This window comes from Schistocerca nitens, chromosome 7 (assembly GCF_023898315.1).
Source record: "Schistocerca nitens isolate TAMUIC-IGC-003100 chromosome 7, iqSchNite1.1, whole genome shotgun sequence".
Taxonomy (NCBI): Eukaryota; Metazoa; Arthropoda; class Insecta; order Orthoptera; family Acrididae; genus Schistocerca; species Schistocerca nitens.
Window position 1 is genome coordinate 322755974 of NC_064620.1, and position 10606 is coordinate 322766579.

General features: G+C 38.7%; 1 protein-coding gene across 1 annotated transcript in view; it reads left to right on the forward strand.

The window, feature by feature from the left end:
- LOC126194658 (beclin-1-like protein) overlaps positions 1 to 9181 on the forward strand; it is a 44705-nt gene extending 35524 nt beyond the window's left edge. The window contains exons 7-8 of the mRNA XM_049932850.1: positions 2592 to 2806; positions 6507 to 9181. Of these exons, the coding sequence (XP_049788807.1) occupies positions 2592 to 2806; positions 6507 to 6633 (342 nt within the window). The 3' untranslated portion in view covers positions 6634 to 9181. The remainder of the gene's footprint in view (positions 1 to 2591; positions 2807 to 6506) is intronic.
- The last annotated feature ends 1425 nt before the right edge of the window (positions 9182 to 10606 follow it).

Sequence of the window (10606 nt, forward strand, 5' to 3'; positions counted from 1 at the left end):
AGGAATTTTTAAATTATGATGTCACTACTTGTGCAGGATAAAAACAAATTCAGGTTTTATAATACATGTATAATCTGTTATCGTTACAATCTGATGTGTCTCCTGTTCACTAAGTAAATGATTGAACGTCAGCATTATGAGACAATAAAATTCTGATTTTGGCCCAGCTGTACTGTTTATTTTGTAAAAATGTAACTGAAAATTGATTTCTTTATTGATATTTGTGTGCAAGAAATAAAGCAGTTTGAAACTATCAGTGTCAAATATTTCAACTGGATTAAATTTGTTAACAACATATGATTTGTTATGTTATGTAACTCACTCTGTGAATGAGAATTTGCATTTATAGCAAATGAGAAGTGTTCGGGTCTCCACCAATCAAATATCAGTGTTGGAATAATTGCAGTTCTTTGATTTCTGTTCAAAATTATGTTTTTCAGATAATTGCAATAGTGCTTTCATAACATGTACATTGAATGTTCCTGTCTATGGATGGTTGCTGGCACGATTGTGGATGGTTGCTGGCATAATTGAAATATACAGATGTACAATTTACATTTGTAAAAAATTAAAAATAATAAACCACTTTGCTAGCTAATCTATCCACAATTAAATAGTTTTCTTTTAGGATGATTTGTATACATAATGTGTCTGTGTGTGTCAGAATGCATAGTTAAAATAGATTGACTTTTTATTAAAAGTTCTGCGTTTTGAGATAATATTTATGATCTTCTGGTGAAATTCTTAGGCTGTGTCTGTGCTATCTCCATAAATGTGATGTCATGGAGGGGTCTTCTTCCCAATGGCATTGATTGTTCGCTACCTTTATTAGCTTTCTTTATGAGGTTGTTCCAGAATATAAACGCCAAGGCTGCATAATATTCTGGTCCTTTAGAAATAGAACAAATTATGTTTTTCTAATATGTGTTTGGCAATTGTTGATTTCTCTCGAAGGCCAATATATTTGCCATGTGCCATTGCTGCAGAAGAGCAACTCACCACCATCCTTACTGGTGTGATACTGTTGAAGATGATAGACCTGCAGTTAAAAATATTTGTGTGTTCTCGTAATCTCTCTAGTGTCCTTAAATCATTCTCACAGTGTTCCAACTGTGTTCGTCCATCTTTGTCAGTCATGACTGTCACAATAAAGTATCCCAAATGTAAATTAGCCAATCAAGTTCTGATCTGCAAGGTACTGGAATAAGTGGGACAGTGTTCTCTGTCTTGTACAAAAAGCTGTACAGACCTTCAGTCCAGGACTGAATTAGATACATTTTCACAGAACATAGACCAATCATTTTATTTGTGATGTACAAACAGTACAGGTTGTAATCAGTTCAGTGGATGCAATTCACAAATATCATCTTGAATGGTCTTAACATATCTAAGACTCATGTGATGCAGTTAAAAACCAAACAGTCAAAATGTGGGCAGATTAAGATTATATACAACAACTAAGATATAGAAGAAGTTGACTCAGTCCAATTCTTAGGTTTAAATGTAGATACAAATTTGAGCTGGTAGGCACACATTGAATACCTGACAAAGAAACTGAGCAGCTTTGCATTTACAATGCAAATATTATCAACTGCAACTGGCATGGACACACGAAAGGTACCATGTACAAGGTACTTTGAATCCATTATTAGGTATGGTATTTTTTTTGGGGGTAACTCAGCAAACATATTGTGGATACTAAAAATACATACCATTATTTAGAAAACCTAAAACATTAACCCTGCCATCCTTATACATAATTGAGATTATTATATTTTTGTACACCAGACATGAATTATTTGAGGGAAACAATTCCGTCCATTCACATGATACTAGAAGCAAAGAAAATTTTATGCTCCCCACCCACCGCCTCAGACTGTATGCCCAGGGACCTCAGTACATGAGAATAAAAATTTGTAATAAATTAAAAGGGAACAAGTTGGTGCAGATGAATTTAGGTTCACTTAAAAGAAAGCTATATGAGGTACTGACACTGGAGTGTTACTACTCAGTGGCTGAATTCATGCAGGACAAACCGGAAATTTGAACTTGATACAATGTGTTACACAATCCAAGAAATATCCTTAATAGAGTTGTTATTTATTGTAGTGCTGAAACTTCCTGGCAGATCAAAACTGTGTGCCGGGCTGAGACTCGAACTCGGGACCATTGCCTTTCGTGGGCAGAAGTAAAGCTGTGAGGACGAGACGTGAGTCATGCTTGGGTAGCTCAGTTGGTAGAGCACTTGCCTACGAAAGGCAATGGTCCCGAGTTCGAGTCTCGGCCCGGCACACAGTTTTAATCTGCCAGGAAGTTTCATATCAGCGCACACTCCGCTGCAGAGTGAAAATCTCATATTGTAGTGTTATTATTTATTAATGTAAGAATCATTGTAACTGTGTTATGAATTTTTGATGTGTCTCCTGTACGCAAACCAAATGGATTGCAAATGTATGTCTTGAGATGAATAAAACACAATTCTACAATTCTTTTTTAAGCTGATAAAGTTGTGTGTATCTCAAATTTGATTGACTATGTTTTGCGCAGTGGTATGAATTGATATGTGTGTATAATAGTTTTAATAATTTCAGGTATTGAAGGACAATAGAGAACTGCCTCTGTATGGCTCTGGTGGTTTCCGTTTCTTATGGGACACAAAATTTGACTCTGCAATGGTTGCATTCCTTGATTGTCTACAACAGTTCAAGGAACAAGTAGAGAAAGGAGATTCAGGTTTCTGCTTACCTTATCGTATGGAGAAGGGAAGGATAGAAGATTCTGCCACTGGAAATTCCTACAATATAAAGTAAGTAGGAAACTCGCTGTAATTATTTAAAGTCCACTTATAATGAGAAAGCAGAGTTAGTCCTGACTACATTAGAGAGTTAAAGAAATTGGTTCCCCTGGTCTATATTGTGTAGGGCACAAGCATGCAGAAGTACCACTGCATGACATAGCATGGACTCAACTAATGTCTCAAGTTGTGCTGGAGGGAACTGACACCATGAATCCTGTACGGCTATCCATAAATCTGTAAGAGTACACGGGGGGTGAAGATTTCTGAACAGCATGTTGCAAGGCATCCCAGATATGCTCCATATTCATGTCTGGTGAGTTCGGTGGCCAGCAGAAGTGTTTAAACTTAGAAGAGTGTTCCTGGAGCCACTCTATAGCAATTCAGGATGTGTGGGGTGTCACAGTGTCCTTCTGTAATTGCCCAAGTCCATCGGAATGCCCAATGGACATGAATGGATGCAGGTGATGTGACAAGATGCTTACGTACATGTCACCTGTTAGAGCCGTATTGAGATGTATCTGGGGTTCCATATCACTCCAACTGCACATACCCCACACCATTACATAGCCTCTACCAGCTTGAACAGTCTGCTCCTGACGTGCAGGGTCCATGGATTAAAGAGGTTGCCTTCATACCCCTACACGTCCATACGCTCGATACAATTTGACATAAGACTAGTTCGACCAGGCAACATATTTCCAGTCATCAACAGTTCAATGTCGCTGTTGACAGGGCCAGGCAAGGCTTAAAGCTTTGTGTTGTGCAGCCATCAAGGGTACACGAGTGAGCCTTCAGCTCCGAAAGCCCATATCGATAATGTTTCGTTGAATGGTTCGCATGCTGACACTTGCTGGTGAACCAGAATTGAAATCTGCCAGCAATGTGCAAAAGGGTTGCACTTCTGTCTCGTTGAATGGTTATTTTCAGTCGTTGTTGGTGTTGTTCTTGCAGGATCTTTTTACGGCTGCAGTGACGTCGGAGAGTTGATGTTTTACCAGATTCCTATTATTCACAATACACTAGTGAAATGGCCGTACATTAAAATCCCCACTTCATCATTACCTTGGAGATTGCTCGAGCACCGACTATAACATCATGTTCACACTCACTTAAATCTTGATAACCTGCCAGTGTAGCAGCAGTAATTGGTCTAACAACTGCACCACACTTGTTGTCTTATATAGGCACTGCTGACCACAACACCATGTTCTGCCTGTTTACATTTTTCCGTATTTGAATAAGCATGCCTTATCAGTTTCTTTGGCACTTCAGTGTGTGTGTGTGGTTTTTTTTTTTTTGGGGGGGGGGGGTGGGGGGGTTGTGTAACGGTGTCTCTAAATAATGACAATATTATGAAAAGGATAGATTGCTGCTCACCGCGTAGAGGAGTTGATGAGTCGCAGACAGGCACTACAAAACATTACAGTTAAGCTTTTAACCAAAAGGCCTTCTTCTGCACGCACGCACGCGCACACACACACACACACACACACACACACACACAGAACTCGCACACACATGGCCTGTCCCTGGCTACTGAAGCCAGACTGCAAACTGCATCTGTCCCTGATAAATGGGAGAGCAGTGTGGTATGGGTTGTGGGGATAAGGAAAAATGCTGGGGCAGTGAGGGGGAGCGATAGCAGAGTAGTGGTTGGGAAGCTGCTTATAGAAGCATGCAGGAACATGTTGGAGACAGTGTAGGGCTGCTAAGTGCAGTCGGGAGGTTTGAGGAGGAGGGAAGAGAAGTGAAAAAGGAAAACAACAGAACAGGGTAAAATGACTTGTGGAATAGAAGACTGTATAGTGCTGGTGTGGGAGCAGGGAAGAGGGTAAGTAGGTAAAGGACAGGAACTAGCAAAGATAAAAGCCAGGGGTTTACAGAAACATAGGGAGAGCTTCCACCTGTGCATAGGAAGAGTTCCCACACATGCAGTTCGGAAAGGCTGATGTTAGTAGGAGGTATACAGATGGTGCAGACTGTGTAGGAGTCACTGAAATGAAGCACATTGTATTGTGCAGCATATTCACCAACTGATTGGTCTGTCTCTTGGCCACAGTTTTTCAGTAGCCATTCATGCAGACAGACAGCTTGAGAAGTGAAGCACGTTGTATTGGGCAGCTTATTTAGCAATTGGGTAGTCTGTCTGTTGGCCACAGTTTTTCAGTGGCAGGGCAGACACACAGCTTTTACAGGTAACCCTGCCTTTGATGGGATAGGAGATACCTGTGACGTACAGAAGTAGGTGGTGGTGGGAGGATGTACGGGCCACGGGCCAGGTCTTCTATCTAGGTGTATTTAAGGGACATGAGCCAATAGGCAACGGGTTGGGAGCAGGGATGGAGTGGGATGGGCAGTGATCTAGCATAGGTTTGGTGGATGGTGGAACACTGTTTTGTGAAGGTTGGGGAGGATAGTTGATAGGATATTTATCATTTCAGGGCACAAGAGTCAGTCAAAACCCTGGCATAGAAACTGATTCTCCAAAACTCACCATCACTATACAAAATCCAGGACCCAAACAGACTTGAAACACAGTCATGAACCTTCTTTCCCAAAAGCCCTAGTCCCAAAGAAGTATCAGTCCTTTCCAAAGGCTTTACCTTCCATTGCACTCCCAAATCCAATTATACTGGACTTGTTAAAGACTTTCTCTCCTTTTCCTGGCCAGTACACTGGAAACACTTTCTCGTGGTTAACCCTACCAATCATACTCAACCCAAAACCAATACTGAACCATGCCAGCCTCAGTCTATTCATCCATCCAACTGCGATCCACTTCTACTGTCCCCAAATCGTCCCTCTATTAAGATTACAGAATTTTGTAACCTCAAACTTTGCCTCGTCATAATTCTCCAGATCCCTCAACATTGAAATTAACCTTACATCCACAGAAGGAATCACAATCTGCCACTTAAAAAGTAATCCTGACCTTATAATCCTACCTGTCAACAAAAGCTCCATCACTGTGGCTTTGAACCACGGGGATTGCCTGACAGATTCATCCACCAACAAACCTTGCCACAGTTTATTTTACTTTCCCTTGGATAAAAGTAGTGATTATGATGTAGTTCTTGATGCTATATGAGCCCCTATGTTCCATAGCAGTATTGACGTTCACATGTATGAGGGCTGCTCATAAAGTAACCTCTAACTGGTTGTTAACAGACAAAATAATAGATTTTACACACAATCTGTACTTACATGTTCACATTAATACTCCACATAGTTGCCACCCAGTTCAAAATTACAACATGACACCAGTGTCTTTATCCCTTTATCATAGAATGGTGCTGCCAGTTGTTGAAAACATCCTTGAGCTCATCAATAGTCATGAAATTATGAGTAGTCAGCCAGGCCTTCATCTTGGGAAAGAGATGAAAGTTACATGGTGCCAAGTCCAGATTATTGGCAGGTCTTTGAAAAATTTGCCAGCCAAAACATCTAAATTTTTCATTCATTTGATTCACAGTATAGGTCGTACATTGTCATGAAGGAGAAATATTCATTTGGTAATCATCCCACACTATTTGTTTTGGGTTCACTTTAGTAGGTTTGCAATTCTGGTAAAAATGTATGTTGTTGCAGCATTCTCATGCATTATTACCATTTTCTCTAACATGTTTTTGTAATATCATATCAGTTTTAAAATCATTTTAACTTTATCTACTGTTCTTTAATATGATTAATTTTGTATTTAATATTTCAGGATTCAGTTCAACTCTGAAGAGCAGTGGACAAAGTCTCTTAAGTTCCTCTTGACCAATCTGAAGTGGGGCCTTGCGTGGGTTAGCTCACAGTTTACAAAAGATGAAGCAGAAGCCTCCCAACGTTAATCATTGTATTGCGGCGTGCAGTGTGAGCTAGTCATGATGTGTGTGTGTCCGCATTTAAACGCTGAAGCCTTTTGGCATTTTTTAACTTACCTATACACCATATAGGAAGTGACTGAAATGGATCTTTGGACCCATCTCCTTGTATAAATTCAATGGGCACCTGTGTTGTTACAACTTGGCTTATGTCTTTCATAATGAATGTATCTTTTTCTCGAAGTGTATAATATGTATTCATAAAACAGAGATGTCACAAGGATGCCATGATTTTTAACAGAAAATGTCATTGGAGTGTGTTAAAATTTATTTCAGTGTGTTCTTTTTGCGATGAGCGTATTTTGACACGTTTTGTACTCCTCCCTTTTTAAGTATAAGAATGAAGTGAAAAATATTGTTTGATCTCAGTCAATTTGCTTTTTTGTTGAGTGACTAATGTGTATAATATAGTATTGGTTCTTCATTCATGTTTAGGCTAAGAATAAGGTAAACAGAATAGAACTGGAAATGGTGGAATGCTGTGTGAGAATAGCTAGTTATTTATGTTTTGTTCCTGTAATGATAATATACAGATATACTGCCATAGGAAGTGTGTGCATCTGTTGCAGAAAGCTATAAAGAAAATGGGACCAAGAAGTTCAAAGATCCATCAGTGAGTGAAACACAGCTTTCACCAAGTATAGAAATTCGATGCAATGGTGGTTTGTGGATTGCTTGAAGGAAGATGTTATCACACTCATTGAAAATAACATACGAAACTGCTCATGAAACACAACCTGGATTAGATGCCCCACTTTCTCATCATCCCCTCCACACGCACACTTTTCCCCAACCCTGCCCTTCTATGCAAAAAAAAGTATGCACACTCAGTGTTGACTATAAGCTAAAGCTCTATCTTTTCTTTTGGCAAACATTTTTTCCATATATGTAAATTGTGTCAAGACAGTCCAGGAATTGTTTTAGTCAAATGTTTGATAGATAGTTATATTTATATCATCATCATTACAGTAAGGTTAAAGAAATCACTCATTGTATAGTCGAGGTATTGAGGAGTATATAGGATAAAAAATAAAAATAACACACACACACACACACACACACACACACACACAGGAGAGGGAAAGACGAGGGGGGGGGGGGGGAGACTGTACGTATTTATAACACAGCGCCTCAGTTGCGTGGTGAGTGATTACCTTCACTCCTCCATTGTCTCTATTCCAATTATGGCTTTTCAGTATCTAACTTTTAGTGCTCTCATCCAGTATACTCCTTCACTAATTGATTACTTTCCTTGTTCAGTATACTAAATCTTGAGATTCATTTCAGAGTCTTTAACTTACAATTGTTTCTATTCCACATTCCCCCTACCCTTCTGGAGCACTTGTTCTGGTTACTGTCCATTCCTTCATTTTTATCTAATCTAATTTGTGGTACACGTTGGAAAGTTCACATTAAAATAATTTAATTTCAGGTAAAACTGGTGGTCAACTTTCAGGGCAGTTGGGTGTGATAGATATGGCACTGACCGGAAATGAAGGATATTATGTTGTACAATTGATCAGCTGTCTTCTGCCAGACACAACAGCTGATTCAGAATACACTCTTTTGTGTACAGTCTTCATCTCATATATACATAAAAATTGCATTGAAACGCGAATAACTTAAACAAGACAATCAGTGAATATTTAACCACAATCTTCTCTTCTTCCCACATCCTCCCCTTCCCCCCTCCCCCCTCAAAATTCAATGTACCAATCCTTTTCTAGCAATAGGATAATCTGCTGTACTGAAACTATTTTATAAACTTGAAATATGCCAATTCCAAATAACATTTCCTCAAGTATTGTTAGTGTATGTGAAGGAAGCTATTAACAATGGCACAATGAGTCATAGCTCAAGCCAACTAAATGTATATTTTGGTAACTATAACTGTGGCATCCCATGTATTTGAGTTGGTGGTTGCTTCCAGACACAATTCTCTGAAATCCTATATAATGGAATCTAGGTATCTGTCTGTTTTTTGTGCCTTACCCCTTCATCCCTCCCTCCCCCCCCCCCTACCCTTTCCCTTTTAAATTGAAATAAGTACAGTTCTGTTGCGAATATATGACAGAAATTTCCTGTTCACGGAACTAGTTGGAAATCGCATTCTGAGCTTGCCTAAAGATTGGGGTAAAAATGTAAGTCAGTTTATCTTAATAGATACTTCCTAACAATGTCCTGAAAAAATTATTCATATAGAGCATAATTAATGGTATCATGTTACACTGTCATAATTATTTAATGATTATTCTGTTCAAGAGGTAGTTGCATTCTGTTCTGTGTGTTCATTTGCCTTTATTTATTGAAATGCTTATATTCAAATGAGTTCATTGTTGTAATCCTGCTATGTGTAATTGATTTGTTCAGCCTTATACAAAATTTTGTGTCTACTATTATTCAGATATGCTGTAATAAGTAAAAAGTGGACAACTTTAAAGAGCTAAGAACTTAACATAATGGCACTGGTGTGTGTGTGTGTGTGTGTGAGAGAGAGAGAGAGAGAGAGAGAGAGTAAAGAGTAAAGATGATAGAGGAAACAATGAATTAATATTTAAAGAATGAAGTGGTGTTTTATGAGCAGCATTGAAAATGTATCACAAGATGGACAAGTTCTCCATGCCAATATTGCCTACACCCTTGTGAAAAAATTTTTGCCACCTTATTTTAGAAATTTAATGGGATTCAGCTTAGATCTTACTGTATTCCTTTGCCATAAATATAGTTTATAGTGTAGACAGGCGGCATACAGCCTTTTCTTTGCTGTTTCCACCAGCAGCTAGCATTAAGGATTGTGTGCGTAGTTGAATGTGAGTAGGGTGATCATGCAGTTGTCTCCGTATATAAAAGTGAAATGTGGTAAGATTATAGTTAATGTCACTGGTATTCCAGTAACAAACACAGTTGTTGGAAAACTAAGAATACCTGTTGAAACATTTACCCGTGTCATTTAATTTTAAAGACATTGACTTCCAGTGGAAAGTTTGAATGTTGGTGCAATTGTTTTTCAAAATATTCATTCACCAGGGTCTAGCAATAAATTTGAAGGCTTTGCAAAATACAGTTATGCAAGTAGTCTATTCACAGATGACTAATAATATTTAGAATATTATTAATCACTTTGCTTTGAAAAATTGTGACGATCAAATGCAGTCACTGTTGCACATATGCCCCTGAGGCTCTGTTCTGAAGTTTAGTGTCTGATGGTACTCCATTAGTTGTGTCTTGCTCCACGTCAGTCACTTGTTTGTGCCACATAAAATACACATGAAGAACGTATGACTTTGAGTATGTTCAGTGCATAAAATTTTATTTGCTTACACAACAGGAGAGAGTTATCAGCACCTTTAGAGCACCAAAATCCATTATTTCCTCATATAGTCACTGTAAAATCTGTGTGTTCAATTAACAATTTATAGGAGTGAAAATTTAAGTTTTGATGCAAAATTCACTTTAAATATGCTAATCAGGTGGAAACAGGGCTCTAACATGGGCTGTCTAATGTAACAATCTATCTGTGTGGCATATCAGTTCCTCTGTAGTGTGGCGTAAAAGTGGTTCCTCCTGATCCACACACACATTTTAATACAGGTAGGCTCATGCAAAAATTGTTACCCATATCTGGAAAAGTACCCACCATGTCAAACAATGTACTGATACTGCCTACAAAGAACACAGACATGCCAAGTTCCATAATGCCATAAAAGTAACTTCACTAAGAGGTGCTTATGACCTTATGTCACTATCATACATATTGCTATGGAAAATTGTAAAAATCATTGCATCTTATTGCTGGGCCCTGACATCTTTCATGATTTCATCTAATCTGTGTTCATCATCTACACCTTGGATACCCTGCAGATCACACTTAAATGCCTGCCAGAGGGTTCGTTGAACCACCTTCACAGTAATTCTTTATTGTTCCAATCCCGTGCATTGC